The sequence below is a fragment of the Caretta caretta genome, chromosome 10 (genome assembly GCF_965140235.1).
Source record: "Caretta caretta isolate rCarCar2 chromosome 10, rCarCar1.hap1, whole genome shotgun sequence".
NCBI classification, from domain to species: Eukaryota; Metazoa; Chordata; order Testudines; family Cheloniidae; genus Caretta; species Caretta caretta.
In genome coordinates, this window is record NC_134215.1 from 47,158,591 (window position 1) to 47,181,711 (window position 23,121).

Consider the following 23,121-nt stretch of genomic DNA (forward strand, 5'->3'; position numbering starts at 1 on the left):
CTGGGCAAGAGCATGTTCTGGTCCTCTTGACCACAGTCTCTGCCATCCAGCCTTTGCTGCTGAGAGTGAAATATGCATTGGTCAGCTGGAGGCTGGCCATGGAGACTAAGGGTCTGTCCCACTAAAGTCAATGGAAAGATGTCCAGCGGAATTCTTTGATGGGTTCTGGATCAGGTCCAGCACAAGGAGGAGACTCTGTTGATTATTTTGTATCATAGAATACCAGGGTTGGAAGGGACACCACAGGAGATCATCTAGTCCAATAGATTTTTGCCCTGTATCCCTAAACGGCCCCCTCAAGGATTGAACTCACAACCTTGGGTTTAACAGGCTAATGTTCAAACCACTGAGCTAGCCCCTCACGCTTAGTCAGCCTGGAGTTCCAAAACAGGTGGCTTGGAGGATACTTTTGCAGTGCGATAGGAGGATGATTGACCAATCAGGTTTCAGGGGAGGTGCATAGAAAGCTGTCTGAAAGTGATCCTTCAGCCTGCCTGAGGGGGAGAACCTAGTTCACTGTCCAGAAGAGCGAGTTCCAGACCCCTTGGGGAGAGACTCCTCACGCCGTCACCAAAGAACTTCTCGCCACAGGTGGCAAGTCCAACCTAAGCACCATCCCTCCTCTGGGACACACAGGTACTGTAGGCTGCTTCACACAGCCCTTACCTTTGTAATATATTAAAAAACAAGGGTTAGTTTAAATACTTGTGGGGGACAGTGGGAAGTGGCTGTCCAGGGCCGGTCTCTCTCAGATGTGTTGTATGTGTGCATCGCTGGTCCAGGTATTCCAAAGCAATTTTGGGGACTTCCATTTTACAGGAGCCCAATTTGAGACTTCTTAAAAGGGGGTCAGATGTTCAGAAAGTGCTGAGCACCCACTCTCTGAAAACCAGCCCTCCGGGGCACACAAAACCAGGGCCCACCCAAAACCACTAGTCATTTTGGAAAAGCTTGGCCAGTATTCTGATAACAAGGGTCCAAATAACGCTAACCGTTCAACTCAAAGAACGTATGTGAAGGCTGTAATTATGCATCAAATAGCCTAAATAACTGGGGCTCTTTCAAGACAAAACTTATTCAGAACTCAGCAGACCTGCCTTTATGCAAATCCCTATAGAATTTAGCAGGGAAGAAACCAATAGGATTCTATAGCAATCTAAGAGAGTTCAATAAAAATCCCTGTAAAAACCAACAGAATTTAACAGAGAGAGCTTTTCTATATGTTTTTGGGACTGCCCCTCATAGAATTCTCTAGCAGAGATCTCATTTTGGATTAAATTCTAGAGGATGATCCAAAACCGATGGGAAGGAGATCATTTGATAATGGAGTTGTCAGGATCTGTCCATATGGGAGGTAGAATAGGTTTTACTTTTAGTCCTGAGTTAGACAGCAGGAAATCAATCCTAGATCAGTCAATACAGTTCAATGCACTACGCTGCGCAACAAAACATCAGTTTTCATGGGCTTGGCTCATCGGTCACCCAGACATTTCTCCACTCGTCCCACAAATATCTCTGCAATTCCTTCCAGGCACAAAACACCCTCCCTGAACTGAGTCACAATCCTTTCCTCCTTCAGCCTCTCAGCCTGGGCCACCTTCAAGAAACTAGCCAATTTTAAATGGCTCGGGGTCACTGACATTCATGGAGCCCTGAGATTATAGAAATCAAACAAATCAGCTTGCTGAAAAATTTCAACGGCTTTAAAATGTTGATCAGAAACGGAGACCATTTTCTTGGATTTATTTGTTTGATTTGATTTGATTTGCAATTTCCTTCCCTCCTCCATTTTGCAACCAATGCACCTTGTTAATGATTCAGGTAAGCACTATCTGGTCTATGCCACAGTGTGATCTTCTCATTGCTCCACTAATGCTTTGTCCCCAGTTCCCTCATCTGGTTACATTTACGTCTCGTTTCAAACTCGTCAACTCTTTAGGGCAGGGCCTGTGTCTTTCTGTACTAGAGCAATGGGACCCTGGTCCTGACGACAGCTGTTGGGTGCTCCTGCAATGCAAATAATAAATCGTTAGCATTAATTCCGACAGTGAAATACACACTCGATTTAAAAAAGAAAAGGAGGACTTGTGGCACCTTAGAGACTAACAAATTTATAAATTTGTTATAATTTATAAATTTGTTAGTCTCTATGGTGCCACAAGTCCTCCTTTTCATAGAATCATAGAATCATAGAATATAAGGGGAAGGGACCCCAGAAGGTCATCTAGTCCAACCCCCTGCTCGAAGCAGGACCAATTCCCAGTTAAATCATCCCAGCCAGGGCTTTGTCAAGCCTGACCTTAAAAACCTCTAAGGAAGGAGATTCTACCACCTCCCTAGGTAACGCATTCCAGTGTTTCACCACCCTCTTAGTGAAAAAGTTTTTCCTAATATCCAATCTAAACCTCCCCCACTGCAACTTGAGACCATTACTCCTCGTTCTGTCATCTGCTACCATTGAGAACAGTCTAGAGCCATCCTCTTTGGAACCCCCTTTCAGGTAGTTGAAAGCAGCTATCAAATCCCCCCTCATTCTTCTCTTCTGCAGGCTAAACAATCCCAGCTCCCTCAGCCTCTCCTCATATCTCATGTGTTCCAGACCCCTAATCATTTTTGTTGCCCTTCGCTGCCCTTCTCCAATTTATCCACATCCTTCTTGAAGTGTGGGGCCCAAAACTGGACACAGTACTCCAGATGAGGCCTCACCAATGTCGAATAGAGGGGAACGATCACGTCCCTCGATCTGCTCGCTATGCCCCTACTTATACATCCCAAAATGCCATTGGCCTTCTTGGCAACAAGGGCACACTGCTGACTCATATCCAGCTTCTCGTCCACTGTCACCCCTAGGTCCTTTTCCGCAGAACTGCTGCCTAGCCATTCGGTCCCTAGTCTGTAGCTGTGCATTGGGTTTTCTTTTTGCAGATACAGACTAACACGGCTGCTACTCTGACACCCAATTTAGGCACAGAAAATACTTGGATTAAGATCCCTTTGAACTCAACAGTATAGTGGCCACCTTCGATATTGGTTCTATTAGCTCTGCAAAAGGGCTGGGTCAGAGCAATGGTTTCAGTAGGGTGATGGTATCCGAAGCGGAATAAGAAAAGGAGTAATTGGGAGGGCAGCATACAACCCTAGGGCCCGTAGCTGAGCTCTGGGTTTTCACTCAGCCAGCAGGTGTCCCTCTCCCAGGTGTCAGGTGTCCCTCTCCCAGCTGGGAGAAGGATAAAGAGACCAGTTAGTGAGACTCCAGCCCAGGATCTCCAGTTTCAGAAGTTTCAGAGGAACAGCCGTGTTAGTCTGTATCCGCAAAAAGAAAAGGAGGACTTGGGGCACCTTAGAGACTAACCAATTTATTTGAGCATGAGCTTTCGTGAGCTACAGCTCACTTCATCGGATGCATTTCAGAAGTGCAGCACTGTCAAAGCCACCAGTTGCCTCACAGGGGCACCCTGGCTTGAAGGAATAACTATTGTATCTCCTGTAGCACTGTGGGTAAATGTTAGGGCCAGATCCTGGGCCAACTCCATTAAATCAATTAAGCTGAACTGGTTTAACCCAGCTGAGGATCTTGCCCCAACTTGTTAAGGGCAATCAATGGAAGGATCTGAGTGTTCTGCTGTAGAGGGTCTAGGGCCTAGGCCCTGGGTTACAGACACTGCTGCATCGCCACCATGGGAAACAGACAGCCAAAGTAGCCCCTTACTGCTCCTGCAAAGTCGGGCCCCACAGGAAGTCCTAGAGGGACTCCCTGGATCACTTGATTGGCTTACATCCACTACTTAAGACAGGCAGTGAGCTGGCTGCATAGGCGACACATGTGGGTGGTGGGGTGTGTGCGGTCAAGTTGTCCCTGCCCCCTCTCCTCAGATTTCTGCTCGGCCTGCTGGGGGAGAGGGGCTCCGTCCTTTTCCCACTGTGCCTGTCCCCTGGCACACTCGGCCCCTGTTCCTGGCAGCCAGGCCCGGACAGGGAGTGGAAGGGGTGGGATGGAGTCGATTATCACACTGGCTGAAGATGGTGGCTCTGGGTCACTGCTCTGTCCAGTGTGGTGGCTGCCTGCAAGAACCCAGCTGGGGACTTGGCAGCAGCCCATCCCTTCTACTCCCCACCCAGGTCCAGTTGCCTGGGAGAGTGGCTGAGTGAGCCCTAAACTTGCCAGTGGGAGGTGCAGTGGAAGAAGGACAGAACCTCTTGCCCCTCTGCAGGTAACTCTGGTGGGATGAGGAGAGCATGGTGGTCCCTGGGCTGGGCACAGGGGTCACTGGGGAAGGTGCTGGGAGAAGGTTTCCTGGTTTTTGCTCAGCTGGAGGTAGGAGCATTGCCTGTGCCCTGCACCGCCCCTGCTGAGGTGTCCGTAAGCTCCAGGGAGACACTGGTGCTGTGAGTCTCCGGGCCCCAGCCAGACCCAGAGACATATGTTCCCCACTCCTGTGGCCCCAGGCCCCCAGGAGCCAGCAGGAATGGCCACTGTGGCCCAGGGAGGTGTGGCTGGAATTTCCTCCCTGAGGCGACACCGGGGCCTCATGTGACCCCCCCCCTTTACATTGTGCCCCCCCCAGTATCACGAGGCACGAATCATCTATGGCTGGTTGGATTGTCTGAGCATCTCTGTAGACTCCTTGTTGCATCTGCATTGGACACTGCTCCTTGCCTCTCTCCTGCAATCTGCATCCAACCCTGCTCCACTCCCGTCTTGTCCTTGGCTCCTGCCCTCGCTCCCAATTCCTGCCTTGCTCCTGTTCCTTGCCTCATCTCTGGTTCCTGCCCCTATGTCCTGCACCTGATCATTGCCTGCTAATGTCCTCTCTAATCATTGGCTCAGCTCCTGACTCTGACCTTAGGCCAGACTGTCTATGTCCCGATTCCTAACAATCAGTGGCCAGAGAGGATAATGATGGAGCAGTAGATTCCTCCCCCATGTCTCCCAGGGTTCAGATAATGCTGATGGGTCTTTTGTATTTCAAACTGCCCTGTCAATTTCTCTTCATTCCATGGCAGGGCTGCAGTAAACCAATCAACTCCACAAAGAGGAAAGTGAAATGTTAATTGGCACTTCAAGTCTCTGCAGTTCTTGAGCTCTTTCCACCTGCAGATCCCCAAGAGCATCACAAACATTTTGTTAATAAATTTAGCTTCACAACACCCCTGAGCTAATAAATATGATTAGTCCCATTTTGCCAATGGGAAGCAGAGGCACAATGGGATGAAGTGACTTGCCCAAGGTTCCCCAGGAAGTTTGTGGCAGAACCAGGATTTGGACCCAGATCTCCTGACTCCTGTCCTGTGCTCTTGGAACTAGAACTAGTGTAGGAGGAATATCCCAGCAGGTAAGAGGCTCTAGGGTCAAAGGGCTGGATCCCCGCTAATGGCCAACCCACAGGAAGGGTTTATGAAGAAAGGATCCCCCAAAGTTCTAATGCAAGGAGGCCTGAGTGTGTCATGGCCCTGTGTGGAGTCTGGTCCACTTGAGGTATAAGGCTAGCATTTCCTTAGCAGCCTGAGGAAGTTAGACACCCAACACCCTCCTTTTGTTTAATTTTCTCAGGCTTCTTAGTCCCTTGAAGAGGAAGGCTGCAATGTCACTGCTGGGAAGTCAGAGCATTATCTCAGTCACCGAGATCCTTATTGCCTCTGCTGTCTTCTGTCTGACGTTCATGGTCATCAGATCCTTCCGGCAGCAGATCCCCAAGGGGCTGAAGAGGCTCCCAGGACCAAGGGGTTACCCCCTGATAGGCAACGTGCTGGAGCTGGGGAGCAATCCACACCTGACCTTGACTCAGATGAGCCAGAAGTATGGAGATGTGATGCAGATATGGATCGGCAGCAGACCTGTGCTGGTGCTGAGTGGTTTGGACACCATCAAACAAGCCCTGGTGAAGCAAGGGGAGGACTTCATGGGGCGCCCTGATCTCTACAGCTTTCACCATATTACAGATGGCCAGAGCTTGACCTTCAGCACTGATTCAGGGGAGGTGTGGAGAGCTCGCAGGAAGTTGGCCCAGAATGCTCTGAAGACCTTCTCTGTCTTGCCCAGCCCCAACTCTTCGTCCACCTGCCTCCTCGAGGAGCACGTCTCCAAAGAAGCTGACTACCTAATAAGAAAGTTGCTGCAACTGATGGAAGAGAAGAAGAGGTTCGACCCCTTTCGGTATGTGGTGGTCTCTGTGGCCAATGTCATCTCTGCCATGTGCTTTGGCAACCGTTATGACCATGATGACCAGGAGCTGCTCAGCATAGCGAATGTGACGGAGGAATTTGGGGATGTGGTTGCCACCGGCAATCCAGTGGATTTCATCCCAGTGCTCCAGTATCTCCCGAACCGCACCATGAAGAAATTTATGGAATTCAACACGAGGTTCCTCAGGCTCCTGCAGGACATTGTCAAAGAGCATTACGAGAGCTTTGAGAAGGTAAGAGCCTAGGGGGAATCTGCTCACACCTGAGATGAGCTTCTGTGCTGTGCTCTTCAGCTTCTGCAAGTTACTTTTCCTCTTGCAGCAGGCTGTCCTGTAGCAAATCTAAGCACTCACCAGTGTTACTATGATGGCCATTCAAAACTTCATAGAAAGGTTGGGATAGAATTTATACCCTTGTCCAAATGCACAGGTCCCTACCAACTGAGCTAAAGAGGAACATCCATTAGCTGTTAGCAACACAGGGCCTAGTACCTATGACACACTGTTGAACAGTACTGATGTCAATCAACAGAGGGCAATGGTGCGCCCACACACTAGCCTGTTCATTCCACCATCCACCTAAATAAAAGTCAGGAAAGGTGCACAGTGAATGGATGTTATGCTTCTTTTTTGACAACCTGCCTAGCCAAAATAGCATTTTATTATCTCTAGGAATTTTACAAATGAATCTTCATCTTATCTATTATGGGAGCATCTTAGGACCCAAATTACCCTAGTTTCTATATTAATAAGTTTCTCTCCCTAGGCACATATTAAGAGTTAATTTGCTTAGCACGTTTGTCTTGTATTTTCCAAGAAGAGGATCATTCTGACATCCTGCACTTCCAAGCTGTATATTCTCATCTCCTTATTTTTATGGCTCGGTGAAATGTTACCTACTGACTGTAGGGGAAGAAAATATTCTCCTGACCTCCTTGTCCTGTCACGACTGGAATTTACTCGCACTTCTGTGACATGGGAGTACTAGACTTTCCAGCACAGCATCCCTTCAGTAGTAGATTGCTCTTCATTACCTCTCAGTTTACCTGCCTAGTGATCTGGAATTTCATGCCATCTTCCTCTGGACTTTCCTCTTTCAGGACAACATTCGAGACATCACTGACTCCTTGATTGAGCAAAGTCAGGAGAATAAAGTGGAAGCCAATGCCAACATTCAGCTCCTGAAGGGAAAAATTGTCAACCTGGTCAATGACCTCTTCGGAGCCGGTAAGAACATTCCAATTCAGGCTTTCAAATCGGAAACCACTTTCTATTTTTGCATCCCAATAAACTCTGATAAATATTAGTCCTTTTTTTGTTCCCCCCATAAGAACACTCCATCCAGCTGCTCTGAGTAGCAGAAAACAGATCACATTAGTTTTTTCACCCTGACGCCTACCAGCAACGACCCCAGGAGGCTTTCTACTATTTGAGGAAGAGTTTGTAGGAAGACAGCACTCTGGGGAAATGAAGCTCCCAAGAGACAGTTTTGTATCCCTATTTACCAGAACTGGTCCTGACTCATCACTAAATTACACTGGGGAAACCCCATTGATTTCATTAAAGTTTCACCAGTATAAAACTGAAATAATACAGTGACGAATCAGCATCACTAAGCACAGAGTGGAGCAAGTGTAAAAACCCTTAACTAGGAATTTTTTTATCACACCTTTCTGAGTTGGACAAAACCTGGTGTGCAAGCAAGGAAAATCTGATGACAATCTAAAGCCCAGGGCTTGAATTTTCCCTTTGACTTGTCTTCATCTAGTATCTGTCTTTCCTCTCTGTCTGTCTAGGGTTTGACTCTGTGACAACATCTTTGTCCTGGAGCCTCATGTATCTTGTGACTTATCCAGACATTCAGAAGAAGATTCAGGAAGAATTAGGTAAATGTATGTTTTCAGTCACAGAGTTAAAATGTCTCTCTCTAGAAGGCTGGATTCCAACCGTCCTTTTCCTCATCTTTATAACCTGTAGATCAGACCATTGGCAGAGAGAGGAGACCCAGACTCTCAGACCGGCCCATGCTGCCTTACACAGAAGCCTTTATCTTAGAGATGTTCAGACATTCCTCCTTCCTGCCCTTCACCATTCCTCACTGGTAAGTGCTACGGATGCAGTGGAGATATAGGGGCATAACACATTGAGTGGTACCTTTATTCAGCATGTCGCTCCATTGATGGTCCGCTCAGTGTGAGAGATGCAAAACCCAGCCCTTAGAAAGTACAATAATGCTCAAAAAAATGATCTCCTCTGGGCCCAATTCTGACTTAAACAGGCCCAGGAATTGATTAATATGAGAACACAGAGGCAGCTTTTTAAACTTAAGAATTTCACTCTTGTCCTTCAGCACAACGAAAGATACAGTTCTGAATGGCTACTACATCCCGAAGGACCTCTGTGTTTTTGTCAACCAATGGCAAGTCAATCACGATGAGTAAGTATATGCAGAGTCCAGATAGGGTAATAGTGTGCAATCCATTCAGATCAATGTACCAGCCCCCATTTAGTCGCATAGAACATGGCACTACCATGTACCTTCAGTATGACTGGTTGGCACTTGGACAAGCAGATCAGGATGGTGCTGTGTTTGTGTGGTGGCATCCATGATGTACTAGCCACTTTCCAAGCAAACAAGAAGGAATGTTCCCTGCCCCATTGTATCAAAAAAACCAAACCTAGATGAGGTGGCCCTGGCTGGATTTCTGTGCTTTCCCCATTCTCCACAGGACTGGGAATTTCTGCTGTGGGAAGACACAGAGATGGCCAGGCAGGGGAGGGGTGAGTGGGTGGGGCATTGGAACTGGGCTGTCAAGGAGCACTGGGTGGGCTGCTGAGGCCACAGACTCCACACAGATAGCCCTGGTTCCCATCAAGCTTCCCCCTGAATCTGCTGGGTCTGTAGGCCTGACTTGCACCTTAGCCCTTGCTGATGAAAGGATCAGGGAGAAATCTCTTGTGAGACAGGAAAAAGACCTGGGAGTCACTGCAGACAGCTCAGTGGAAATCTCTGCTCCGTGTGCAGCGGAGGTGAAAAAGGCAACCAGAATGTCAGGGTGCACAGGGAATGGGGTCGGGAAAAACACCGAGAGCTTTGTCTACATATGGAAATTTACCGGCATAATGGAATAACTATTGGCCTATAGCTATTTTGGTATAACTAATGACAATTATTCCAGTCAGTTTCCCCATGTAGAAAAGTTGGGATGATTATACTGCTCTTCTGTACATCAATGACACCCTCTCCCTGGGAATACTGTGTCCAGGTCTGGTCACCCCATCTCCAAAAGGACAGAGCAGGGATGGAAAGGGTCCAGAAACAGCTAATGGAAAAGGTTAGAGGTCTAGAAAAATTTGCATATGGAGAGAGACTGAAAAAACTGGGTCTATTTAGTTGAGAGGGCAGCTGAATAGGAAGGGGACGTGGTAGAGTGTACAAAATAATGTTTGGTACAGAGTGCTTGTATTTACCCTCTCATAATAAAGGAGGAAGGGGATATTCAATAGCATCAGAAAGCAGCAAATTTAAAACTGATCAGAGGACTTGATCACAGCCTGTAAGTACCTACCTGGGGAGCAGAAATGTAATAATAGAGGGTTCTCCAATCTATCAGACAAAAGTACAAGATCCAATGGCTGGAAGCTGAAACTAGATGCATTCAAACTAGAAGTCAGGTGCAAACTTGAACGGTCAGGGTAATTAATCATTTGAACAATTTTCCAAGGGTTGTGGTGGATTCTCCATCACTGGCAATTTATAAATCAAGATGGGATGTTTGTCTGTAAGATATACTTTAGTTCAAACCAGAATGAACTCAGGGGAGTTCTAGGGCCTTTGTTGTAAAGGACATCAGACTAGATGACCACAACGGTTCCTTCTGGCCTTATAATCTGTGAAATACACAACTGACCTGTGGAGTGCATTGCTACAAGATACTACTGAGGTTAAGGGCTTAGCAGGATTCAGAAAAGGATTAGACATTAGTGGATAATGAGAACATTAACTGTAACTTCAGAGAGGATTAAAAACATGTTTATAAGGGATCTAACCCCTCAGGCTTCAGTGCAAAAGCCAACCAGTAACATCAAGGCCTTACAACAGATGTTAACTTGGCCCAATGCCTTCTGAAGGTTATTTTAAATGGAAAAGGCATTCTTGAGTGACAAAGGTGCGTGGATGTCAATGTGTCCTAGGCCCGGTTCTGAAGCTGTTCCTGACACCCATCCAAGCTGAATTCCCTGCTCTCCAGCATTCCTTCTCAAGGCATCAGCAGAACGGAAGTTTCAGGAGCTTTGCTCTTGCTATTCTAGGAAGCTTTGGAAAGAACCATCTACGTTTGACCCAGAGCGTTTTCTCTGTGCCGGAGGGACTGAAGTAAACAAGACCGATGGGGAGAAGATACTGGTCTTTGGCCTGGGGAAGAGGAGGTGCCTTGGTGAGACCATTGCCAGATGGGAGGTCTTCCTCTTCCTGACCACCCTGCTGCAGCAGCTGGAATTCAGCGTCTCTGATGGACAGAAGGTGGACATGACCCCTCTGTATGGCCTGGTAATGAAACACAAGAGGTGTGAGCACTTCCAGGTTAAGCAGCGCTTCCCAATCCAGAGTTCAGAGTGAGTCACCTCTGGACACTGGATGGGGGCAAGGGGAGATCCCATTTGAATTTTCATCCTTAGGGGCATATGCTAAGATAAATTGGACCCAATATAGCTTCTATCTGACTAATCTGTATTGATTTGTCTTGCCCGTCAATTAATTAGCTCCATCACCCTCACCTGTATAATCATGACAGACATGCCAGGGTAGCCTGGCTTGTTCACACAGGTGTAACTGCTTTTGGGGGTGATGCATGATAGCTGGGGCTCTCTGCTGAATTCCTCTTTGAATGCTACTAAGGTGTATTCCGTTAATGCCTCCTTATAACAGACAGCCAAAAGTTGAAGCCGTTGGGACCACCCATGTGCTTAAAGTTATACATGTGCTTAAGATCTTTGCTAAGCTGGAACCTAAGCTTGTCCCAAATGTCATGATGACCTTCATCCAGGTAGAGTATTAAGGTCCATGGACATCTTAGGAGGTAGATCCTCAGCTGAAATAAACTCCTTATTGGAGCTAGGACAACTGACAACTAACCCTTGTGTTCAGTATTGTCTATTACATTGTAGAAGAAGGCTAGGCTTGTCAAGGAGGGTAAGAAAGAGTTCAGCATCTCACTCCCAACTGAACATAGGTAATAAAACAACTTTGTTTACATGGATTAGCTTTCTGGTTTCTTGGACCTGTTTGATTTCCTCCAAAGAGCCCCAGAAACTGAGGCAGCTTTGATGAATGAACTCTTTGTTGTAAGACAGCCCATGAAAACAGGAACATGACAGCGATGGCTTGTAAGTCATATTGGATGTAAGCAAATAGCAAGAGAAGGTTAGAATTTGTGATAATTGGCAAGATTTGAACACTAACAATTAAGTAAGGGAATGCAGAAGTGCCCTAGGGGTGGGGAATGTTAACTAGGCTGATTAATACTTCATTCTGGGAGAAAGCATGACATGATAGAGGAACCTTTTGATGTTAGCAAGTAACTGTTGCTCAGACCCATGTCTCTCGTATGCTAAAAAGGTCACGTGATCCCACTGCAGGTTCCAAAGAACCTTTGAAATGCTGTGGGTGCCAGCAGAAGAAAGTGAGGATGAAATGATATTGCATTTCTGAACAAGTGAAAGCAAATAATAGTCAGCCCTAGCTCGCATCATCCATAGATTCCAAAGCACTTTGCAAATGAGATCAGCATAAATTTACAGCTAGGGAAACTGAGGCCGGGAGAGATGGCTAGTGACTGGCCCAAGATCACCCAACTGGGAAGCAAACCCAAGTCTTTTGAGGCCCAGTCCAGTGCTCTATCCATTAGGCAACACTGCCCAACTGGAAGTTGCATTTGAGAGCAGAGTCCCGGTGAGCATCTCCCCAGCTGCTGGAATCCAGCAAACTTTATTGTCACTAGGAATTTCAAACTTTTCCTTTGCATGGGCCCCCTCTTATTCAAGAGATTGTCTCCTGAACATCATTGGCAACCATCCCTGCCAAACTGGTAAGAGGTCTAATTAGGTGTCTGATGAATCTGCTTATGGCTGACAAACCCAATTCGACAGGAACACAGCTTGGTACAAATTTCACAGCTCCAGGTGTTGTCTGAGTTGGAGTCCAAGATTACAGCACACTGCTTTCTTCTTTCTCGCTCTGCTTCCATCCTCTGGCTCAAAGCCACTTCATGTTCTGCTGCAATCAGTGCCAGATGTTCCCTCCAGATTGGACGGGCTTCTGCACGCTCCTCCCAGCTGTCTACATTGAAGTTGAACGACTTCAAATCATTTCTGCACATGTCGTGGTATCCTGCTTTTTAGAGACATGCCAAATCTCGCTGTACAAAATATTCTTGGGGATATGGTCTCCTGTCCTCCCATTCTCCTGTCATGACCGAGCCATTGCAATCTCCTCTTCTTGATAGTGGTTTCTAAGTATGTCAGTCCTGCGTGCTTCAGCACCTCTGTTTGGTATTTTGTCTTCCCACTTCATTTTCAGAATCTTATGCAGGCATCTCATGCTCAGTGTTTTCCCCAGGAATTGAAATTGGGGGGGGGAGGGTTCGAATTTACGGGGATGGGGCGGTGCGGGGTCAGGGCTGATGAGGTGTCAGATCGTGAGTCTGTCAGTGTTTTATAAGACAGGGATCTTTAAAAGCTACGTAGAGGCTGAATAGAATCTAGAAGTCGCTGTTGTAGATTTTTAAGAATCAAGTCTGTGTACTTTTTCAGTTGTCTTAACAAACACTTCTTGTCCCCTTCACTTAAGGATTCAATATAAATGCCAAAAAGAAAAGGAGTACTTGTGGCACCTTAGAGACTAACAAATTTATTTATAAATATAATATTAGTCATTAGTCAACTTCTGGACTGAAGTCTTTGCTTCTTCCAGTACTTTTTCAATGGATAGCTCTTTGATTGATCCAAATGTAGCTTCTGGAGAAAGATCTACTACTGTTGTAGCAGATGCCTGGATGGCATTGTTTAATGACCCCAGTGGTTTCAACAGTAGACTTACAAGAGAGAGAATGGCAATAGTCTTCTCTGAACGTAGTAACAAAAGTAATCCACCAGCCTCACTACTTAGATCCATCGTATCTTGGTAGATACTTTCCAAAGCCAGTAATAATGGTTGGAGTAATTTTAAGACAACAGCCAAGGATCACTCATGAGAAAGTCAGAGGGTTTTCCCAGACTGGACTAATTTGAACTTCAGTCCCAGTGTATCTTTTGTATTTTCCAAGATATTCAGTCTTTTTGGACTCTTGCTGAAAAAAATATAATGAAGACATTAAATGTATAGCTTTTTAAATGTCTTTTGAAGAGTCTGCAGCTCATACCAGCGCTAGTTGGAGTAGATGGCCTCTGCAGTGTGTATAGGAGAGATTAGTGTTACACTTTTTGCTGAGCAAAGCTTGTGCTCCACCATGTCTTCCAGAGAAGTTTGCAGCTCCATCAAATACACAAGCAGCCCTCTGTTTGGGGTCCCATTGACATGCATTTAACTCTTCTAAGATGTGGGTTGTCACAGATGCAGCCATTCTGTCTTCTATAACTTGAACATCTAGAAATGCATCTACTGGCCTACCACTGACATCAAGATAACGTACACAATGACTTAATACTTGATGCCCATTTGCATTGGTGTGTTCATCAGCCATGTATGCAAATTTTTTGAATGTGGTGGGAGAGTTCTTCACTTTTTCAACTGCTGAGTCTTTCACTGTTGCACCACATGTGTCTAGCCAGTCAGTTGAGTTTCTTGCAGAAAGATAGTGAGCATTTGCTGGTCTTGTTCGGAACCAGTGTTCAACTTCAGAATGAACAAGTGACAATGCACTTATCATTGGCCTCCAGTTTGTAGTGTGTGGTATCTCTTGCTTAAATAGAAAGTACGATGCCACGGCCATGTTTGTTCGCATGAACTGTGTTGTGTCTCCAACATTCTCAACAGCCTCATTAACACTCACCGGTGTTGTCCTTGGTCAGTGGAGATTCAGAGTTCAGAGGTGCTTTCGCATGAGTTCATCTCCCAGGTGAGGGACAAGAAGACACCTTGCTCGTTCCTCCAGCTGCTCACTGTTTGCTCTGGCCACTGTTGTTCGTTGTGCTACCGTTTGCTCCATCGCTCTGTTGCCAATGGCCCTGCGCTGCCACCTTCTGCTGCCACCTGCCACTGTGACCTCTGCGAGTTGGTCTCTTCAGGTTCCAGCAGCTCTCAGTGATTTCAGCTGAGCTCTCAGTGAGGAACCTCGCTGCTAGTGCACACTGGGCCGTCTCTTCCACAGAAACACTGTCCCACAGCAGGTCATGATCAGTGATTTCAGCTGTAGTGGTCACTTAACAGAACAAAGACTATCTATGGATCCTAATCAGCTCTGTCTTTAAACAGTGGAGAGGGGCAGATCAAACAGTACTTGTGACTCAGGCAGACCATCAAGCAAAACACCTGTCCCCACCCTCTCTCTCTGGATGCCCTCAATCAGCACAGGCTAAGTACAGTTCTACTGCCCTTTACCCATACAATAAAAATAACATTTAATAACCTCCCCCCTCCCTGTGCATTCAAGTGATTTGTAACCCAACCCCAGCCAAAATCTATCACTTGGGCAACACAGCTCTGTTTGCTGGATACCTAGGTAGATTAGGTGTGAATGTAAATACAATCTGGTCCTGAAGCCTTTCCCCCCCAGTCCCCAGCTCATCACTAGCTGTCAGGGAGAGCTCATTTAGACTTTGCTTACAAATCATAATTTGAAATTATTAGGTTGGCCAACATCACCGACATGAATGCACTGACATTGTCATAAACAGTGGTACAAGGAAGCTAGTCTATGTTCATACTTTTCAAATCTATTATACTCTTTCAGATACACGTATTTTATCCCACACTGTATATGCTTTTAAAGTGTGTATTAATGTTTCAATTTCAATTCAAATTTCCAAACAATCACTAAATTGGCAACACTGCATGTAACTAGTTCACAAAACTGGGGGGAGGGGCGGGTGTTGGGGAAATTCAGGAGGGGTGTACACCACCCCCAGCCCCCCAGAGGACGTGTAGGGAAATCACTGCGTCATGTTCAATCTCGTGATGTGCCTAGAATATGTATTCCGAATCCCTGAACCATAAAGCAGGGCTGACAGCACACAGTCTCCTGAACACCTCCCCTTCTAATCACAGTCCTGGACAACACTTTTCCCTTAGCCCCACCAATTTTGCATCAACCACCTCCTCTCCCCTTTGGAGTTGCGTGGATGAACTCTCTTCCCATATGCAATCATGTAACACCCAGCAATTGTTCCCGATGATGATTGGCATTAGGAAAGCAGTTAGATTTGTTTGACGTGTTAAATGCAATACGTGTTCAGTTCTTTGTTCTGGCAATAAAGCTGGTGGATCATCTTCACGAGGCGGGCACATTCTTGAGCGGCAGATCTTGCTTACACCAGTACAAGTCAAGAGTACCTGCAGTCAATGGTGGCATGAGAAGGGGATCAGGGTCTTTGCATGCATGGGTTATAACAAAAGTGTTTTTCATAAATATATAAAATGCAATGAAAAACATCCAAGCTACAATGTGGCCTTCTAGCAGTGAAGTGCGGGATGCCCCTCTAATGCCTCTGCAGTTGCATTTATAGATGTCCCTGTGAGTGCCTGATTGGGCCTTCAGTCCCCAGCCTTGCATTATTTCTCCATCCTGCACACCGGAGGCCAGACTAGATGATCATAATGGTCCCTTCTGACCTTACTATCTATGAGTCTATGAGACCTCAGCTCTCAGAGGCAACACGTTGGGGGGCGGGGGGAGGGGGTCATGTGGGGGGGTCCTGTGGGGGCCCCTCCCCGATTTGCAGCTTGGCTTGTAGTGAGCATGCTCACATGAACTGAGCATGTTCAATAACACTACTGAAGCTGGCTGCCCTCATTCTGCCCCCCTTTCCCCCCCACACAAACACTATCTGCAGACACAGATCCTCTCTCATTCTGCCTGCTGGTAGAGTCAGCTCCACCGTGCACTTTAGTGCAAGAGATTACTATGATTGTCTGTGTTCCAGTTACACGCAGAAACCCTAGACTGGGGCACCTTTGTGCCAGGTGCTGTACACACATAAAAGACAGGTCCAGATTTTTAAAGCCATCTTGGTGCCAACAGATGCACACAGGCACTGACTGGGATTTTCAAAAGCATTGAGGTGCATAGCTGCCTGTGGGAGTTAGTCATCTATGCACTTTTGAAAGTCCTACAAGGCAGCCATCTGGTTCTTTACGTGCCTGCACGCCTCTAAAAATCTCACCCGCAGTCCCTATCCTGAAGCACTGGCACGCTAAATGACAAATGCAGACACAGTGAGGGAAAGTGACTTGCTCAAGGACACACAGCAGGTCAGTAGCGGAGCCAGGAATAAAATGCAGGTCTCCTGACTCCTAGTCTGGTGCCCTATGCTCTAGGCCAGAGGTGGGCAAACTACAACCCGCAGGCCACATCTGGGCTGCGGGACCGTCCTGCCCGGCCCCTGAGCTCCTGGCCCGGGAGGCTGTCCCCCCACTCCCACAGCCACGCCGCCGCGTGGCGCAATGCCCAGTGCTTTGTGCTGTGCTGCGCAGCTGCCTGTCCTGGTGCAGCCACACTGCCAGCCACCGGTGCCCCAGGCAGCGTGGTAAGGGAGCAGGGAGCGGGGTGGGGAGGGGGGTTGGATAGAGGGCAGGGGAGTTTGGGGGGTGGACAGGGGTGTGGATAGGGGTCAGGGTGGTCAGAAGGCAGGGAATGGGGGTTGACTGGGGCAGAGGTCCTGGGGAGGGCAGTCAGGAAAGAGAGGAGGAGTTGGATGGGGTGGCAGAGGGTAGTCAGGGGACAGGGAGCAGGGGGGGATGGATGGGGCAAGGGTCCCGGGGGGGCAGTCAGGTGGGGGGGGGTTGAATGGGGTGGGGGCAATTAGGGGCAAGGGGTCCAGGGGCGGTCAGGGAGAAGGGGTGGTTGGATGGGGCAGGGGTCCTGGGTGGGGGCAGTCAGGAAGGAGGGAGGGTTGGATGGGGCGGCGGGGGGCAGTTACAGGTGAAGGGTCTGGGGCCGGTCAGGGGACTGAGAGCAGGGGGGTGGATGGGGCAGGGGGCCATCAGGGAACAGGGGGCGTTGGATGGGGCAGGAGTCCCGGGGGGGGCCGTCAGGGGGCGAGAAGTGGGGGGGTTGGATGGGGGCAGGGGCTGGGCCATGCCTGACTGTTTGGGGAGGCACAGCCTTCCCTACCCGGCCTCCATACAATTTTAGAAACCTGATGTGGCCCTCAGGCCAAAATGTTTGCCAACCCCTGCTCTAGGCCATACCACTACCCTTGCTCTGGCTTCATAGATCCAGATCAATTATGGAGGACCAGCATTTTGCTGAAGGATGTATTTTTTTTGGGTTAGCTGGTATTAGATTAAGTGGCTACTTACTCAGAAAAACTGCCTTCCAGCTTAGCCATTGCAGTGAAAGTGTGGTTAGATGTTCGGCTGTGTGTATGTGTTCTCCCTGTGTGCTGCCCCAGCTCTGTGCAGACAGACAGCACAGCAGACCTCGAGTGAACCGCCCAATGACCACAAGATCCGTTAAGGTACGAAGGCGCCAGCCAGGTTTATTGTTGACAAAGCATGGTAATAGCACCCAGTAGACTCTACAAGGATACTAAGACATGCATGCCCATGACAATGGACCAGCTCAGTGAATGACGGGACTTTCCATTCCTCCCTCGGCTGGGCAAAGATACGACCTCTGAGTTACATCTTTATATCTTGATACAAACAAGTTACTTACTGCCTCTGACATAGTTAGTCACTGCCCCCACTGCCCCCTGGCCAGTTATCACCTTGTACATGTTGGTTCAATCAAAACATCTCTATTACATACTGACAGGTTTCAGAGTAACAGCCATGTTAGTCTGTATTTGCAAAAAGAAAAGGAGTACTTGTGGCACCTTAGAGACTAACCAATTTATTTGAGCATGAGCTTTCGTGAGCTACAGCTCACTTCATCGGATGCATACTGTGGAAACTGCAGAAGACATTATATACACAGAGACCATGAAACAATACCTCCTCCCACCCCACTCTCCTGCTGGTAATAGCTTATCTAAAGTGATCACTCTCCTTACAATGCATATGATAATCAAGTTGGGCCATTTCCAGCACAAATCCAGGTTTTCTCACCCCCCCCCAAAACACACACACACAAACTCACTCTCCTGCTGGTAATAGCTTATCCAAAGTGATCACTCTCCCTACAATGTGCATGATAATCAAGGTGGGCCATTTCCAGCACAAATCCAGGTTTTCTCACCCCCCCCCCCTTATTCTGGAAATGGCCCACCTTGATTATCATACACATTGTAAGGAGAGGTTTCAGAGTAACAGCCGTGTTAGTCTGTATTCGCAAAAAGAAAAGGAGGACTTGTGGCACCTTAGAGACTAACCAATTTATTTGAGCATGAGCTTTCGTGAGCTGAAGTGAGCTGTAGCTCACGAAAGCTCATGCTCAAATAAATTGGTTAGTCTCTAAGGTGCCACAAGTACTCCTTTTCTTATTGTAAAGAGAGTGGTCACTTTGGATGGGCTATTACCAGCAGGAGAGTGAGTTTGTGTGTGGGGGGGGGGCGGAGGGTGAGAAAACCTGGATTAGTGCTGGAAATGGCCCAACTTGATTATCATACACATTGTAAGGAGAGGTTTCAGAGGAACAGCCGTGTTAGTCTGTATTCGCAAAAAGAAAAGGAGTACTTGTGGCACCTTAGAGACTAACCAATTTATTTGAGCATGAGCTTTCGTGAGCCACAGCTCGGCTCACGAAAGCTCATGCTCAAATAAATTGGTTAGTCTCTAAGGTGCCACAAGTACTCCTTTTCTTATTGTAAGGAGAGTGATCACTTTAGATAAGCTATTACCAGCAGGAGAGTGGGGTGGGAGGAGGTATTGTTTCATGGTCTCTGTGTATATAATGTCTTCTGCAGTTTCCACAGTATGCATCCGATGAAGTGAGCCGTAGCTCACGAAAGCTTATGCTCAAATAAATTGGTTAGTCTCTAAGGTGCCACAAGTCCTCCTTTTATATTACATACTATTATCCTGACCTTATCTTTTAGGAGGGGTCAGTGTGTTCCTGTTATCCTTGGGGAATGTTTTCGTACTATCCTTGATACTGGGATGTTCTGGTATCACTTGATATCAGGATGTGTTTGCGTGACTGTTCTGTGACTAGCACTTTTTAGGAATGTGTATTTCTGCAATATCAGCCCTGTTCTTGCCAGAGTCTGCGAGCAAGTCCTGCCTTATACCAGGCCTCTGATACAAAGACTTATGTCTCATGCTCTCTTCCTACTACAAAAGGAACTCCGAAGTATGCTGGCCTTTCCTTTTTCAGGCTTGGCTTTCTATCCATATTAAATATTTTTGATCAGATACGCCTGTTTTGTTTAGAAAAATAACTGAGTGGCAAGTATTTATTTATCCACAGCACATGGAGGACAAAATAATATTAACACAGGACGGTTTCCATGAAAATGGACCCCCATCCTAATTTGAACCTGGAGTTTTCAGTCCCAAGCCAGAAACTTTATCCACCACACGGCTTTAAAAGCCAAAACACTGGAATTGTCATCTGACCACTAGAAGGAGTGACTGCAGCCTCATAGATATAATAAGGCTTTATTGGGGATAATTGAAATTTGCAGAGATAAAACAGTTCGGACTGCATTGTGCATTCCCAGGGCTTAGCAGGGTTTAGATGCTGGGAATGCAAATGTGAATTATGTTTGACTTGTTCAACCAAAACAGAATGAAGAAGAAAATGAGTATTCCCAACCCTGTTCTGCTGCATTAAGGCCCAATTCAGCAACACATTTAAGCTTCTGTTTAAGTCCCACTGATTTCAATTAGACTTAAGCACATGCTTAAATGCACTGTTGAATTGGGGCCTAAATTAATTGTATCCATGCCCCAAGTCTTCCTTGTCTTCTTCATTAAGTTAATTGGGGTTGCATGGGTGTAACCGAGAACAGAATTTGGTCCTTTGGCTAAAGAGTAACAGCTATGAAAAGAATTTGGGGCATATTAGGTTACAATAGATGAAGGAGCTCTCCACCGAACCACAGAAAGGTTCCAAATATTGTACTAGACCAGTTTATACTGTGTTTTCATAAAGTAAAGTGTGTCTAGGACTAGCAGCCCCAATGTTGCGGTATTAGCATTAGCTCCAGCCTCTTGATCGGTGTTTGATTATTTATGCTTTGTGGCCATAGCTCTGTCTAGAGGGAGATTTCTGAAGGCACCTGCCTGCAGGAGGTGCAATTGAATGCAGTTGCTGAGCGTCTGCGGTGGCTGTTCCTGCATGTTAGCTGGGGACAGAATCACAACCCGTGGCCCAGGGGTTCTCAGGCTCTCTCATGCTGTGCCCTACTGGAACTTCCTTGCAGTTAATGGAGCGATGGTGATTCACACCAGCAGAGGTTCTGACCCTTTAAGCTCCATACATTTCCCTCTGCCATTAGTTATGGGGCCCAAGGGAGATATGGACCTTTTGCGGGGCAAAATGTGGATGGGAAATATCTTAAACCTGCTTACAACCCCTTCATCTAGGCCATGTCCGTTCTCCCTCTCTTTCTCGATGCTGGTGTAACCCACAGGTGAGTGTGTGTTACAGGTTTCCCTCTGTGCTGCTCTGCAGAGCGTATGAGTCTGTTACAGCCCCCAGGTAGGCAGCTGTGGAATTTTAGCCCAAGATGTAGCAGCTCATACTTTGCTTTGGAGGTCCCTGGTTCAGTCCCTGGTCTGTTGGCACTAGATTAGCTCTGGGTATCTAACCCCAAACGCATCCTCTGCTGAGAAACTTGTCTTCATGGCCTCGGCTCTGTGCACCTGTGTGTGAAGGATAACAGCAGTGATCTCATGGCAGGGTAAATGGCAGCTTCTGATAAGCCTGCGTCTGAGAGGTCTTTTGTCAGTGAGGGATAGTTTCACTTCAGCAGCATAAATTCATACCCTGCTTTGCTTATCTCGCCGGCAGCAATAAAAGGCTCATTCCCACCAAAGAACACAGCTGCTTCCTTATCTGCGCTTGTGTCTCTCCAGCCAGAGGCGGGAAGGATAATGCCTTGGGCTCCCTTATCAGCAAATGCAACCATCATTGGGTTCAGTGAAGGCATCTGACCCAAGTCAGGCAGATGAAGTGAAGTCGCACACTGACTCCAGCGAACAAGGCCTTTTATCCCAACACACCTTGGTCTTCTTTGCCCCCATGTTGGGGGCTCCTGCACTGTGATCCTGTTTCTGCTTCGCTGGGAACTGCAGCCAGTTTCTTACGGGGCCTGTTCCTTGATGCCTCCTGAGAGGCGTTGAGTGACCTCAGATCCCTGGAAGCTGGGGGGGCAGTCAGCACCTTGCAGCCAGATAGGGACCCAACAGGGGAACTGAAAGACTACGTTTAGTTACAGGGGGTCCTTTGTTTTTCACGGTTAAGGCTGCATCACTGCATGGTTAAGCCCAGTCTCTGAATGGGCTCAGTGAAGCAATGTGGCCTGCTGAGCTGACCCCCATGCATGGGCAGGATCAGCTGCAGCGTGCTGGAGGAGTTTGTGTTGCGATGTTGCCCCACCAATTGGTGGCACGGGCTGAAGAAGAATCCTGGGTCTTTTTAGGGTTCCTCCCTTTCAAACTTGTCTGTGTTGACATCTTTATTAACATCCCCAGCGCTGCTCTGGCCCTGGGGTAGCTCCACAGATGGTAGCAATGGTGGGAGCTCTGCATTTATTTTAACTGCCCAGTCTACCCCGGGTAGTGTAAACGAGGCCACAGAGGCTGCACCCAGGCTTTGATTTTGCCAGGCATGAAGCATTTCCCTCTCTTGCGTCAGGCTAGGTTTGCGGGATGCTGAGCAGGCGGGTGTGTGTGTGTGTAAATTCTTCCTTCTGTGTCTGGAATCTCCTTAGTGTCCTAGGCTATTGGCTTCCACTCTTCCTCCCCATACCCTGTTGCTTCATTTCTCTTTGTTCGAGGAAGCTGTCTGTGCAATGCATGTTGAGTGATGGAAGGAAGGATGTGAAAGGAGCCCTCGCTGGCTCTAACTGCTAGGGCGTGTGGCTATGACTGGGGAGATGTTATACGGGGTGTTGGTCTCTGGACTGGAGTGTGTTGCATGAGTCCTGAACCATGACTCCTGGTTAGACTCATTCTCAGGTTGTTCTCTGCCCACTGGTGGGGTTAGTGTGTGAGGGAACAACGAGTCTCACTGGGACAAGGAGGTGAGCCAGTGACCCAGAGACAAGCTCAGTCTCCAACGACACGGATTGCATGAGAGCCAGTGTAACCCCCTTATGCCCGTCAGTCCCTGAGCTAGACCCCGCCTTCTACCGCTCTGTCCCATTGTGAAGACCACCCCGTCCCAAGCTGGAACTCCACTGGGCCCACCTCCCAGACAAGAAACAGGCTCTGAAATTAGGAGCCGGGTGCTTTGGTTGGTGACTGAACCTGAGCCCAGCTGTGCTATGGAGTTTGCAGTGTGGAACTGGGAATTCACATGCATATAGTGGGCCTGGGGCCTCTCCAAGGCATTGCAGATCCGGCGTCTAGGTGCTCAGATACTATGGTGATGGGGAGCAGAGAAGTAATTAGACAGAATTTCCATGTGGCTTGTACTTCTGGGCCACCACAGACAACACCGTGATCAAGGCTAAATGGAGTTTGGAGACACCAAAACACTATCCGACCGCCTTGCCCTGCCCAAGACTCCTCCCTCTAGCTGAGTGCACTGCTCCCCTCCTCTTCCCTCTTCTCCTTTCCCCTTGGATGGACTCTTGTCTTCTGCTCACTCCTACGCCCTTGGTCTTTCTCCTA

At 47.7% G+C, this 23,121-nt stretch overlaps 1 protein-coding gene across 2 annotated transcripts; it reads left to right on the top strand.

Annotated features, from left to right (window-relative positions):
* Positions 1 to 480: 480 nt before the first annotated feature.
* On the top strand, positions 481 to 15,670 carry LOC125644163 (cytochrome P450 1A5). 2 transcript variants are annotated; one of them, XM_048867693.2, is made up of 7 exons: positions 481 to 636; positions 5,552 to 6,416; positions 7,283 to 7,409; positions 7,979 to 8,068; positions 8,160 to 8,283; positions 8,533 to 8,619; positions 10,377 to 10,478. In XM_048867693.2, the coding sequence occupies exons 2-7, from the start codon at positions 5,583 to 5,585 to the stop codon at positions 10,414 to 10,416; spliced, it is 1,302 nt and encodes a 433-aa protein (XP_048723650.1). In that variant the 5' UTR covers positions 481 to 636; positions 5,552 to 5,582; the 3' UTR covers positions 10,417 to 10,478. The 2 variants fall into 2 exon arrangements, with proteins under 2 accessions (XP_048723650.1, XP_048723649.1); XM_048867692.2 differs by lacking the exon at positions 10,377 to 10,478 and adding an exon at positions 10,494 to 15,670 and having other exon boundaries at positions 487 to 636.
* Positions 15,671 to 23,121: the final 7,451 nt, after the last annotated feature.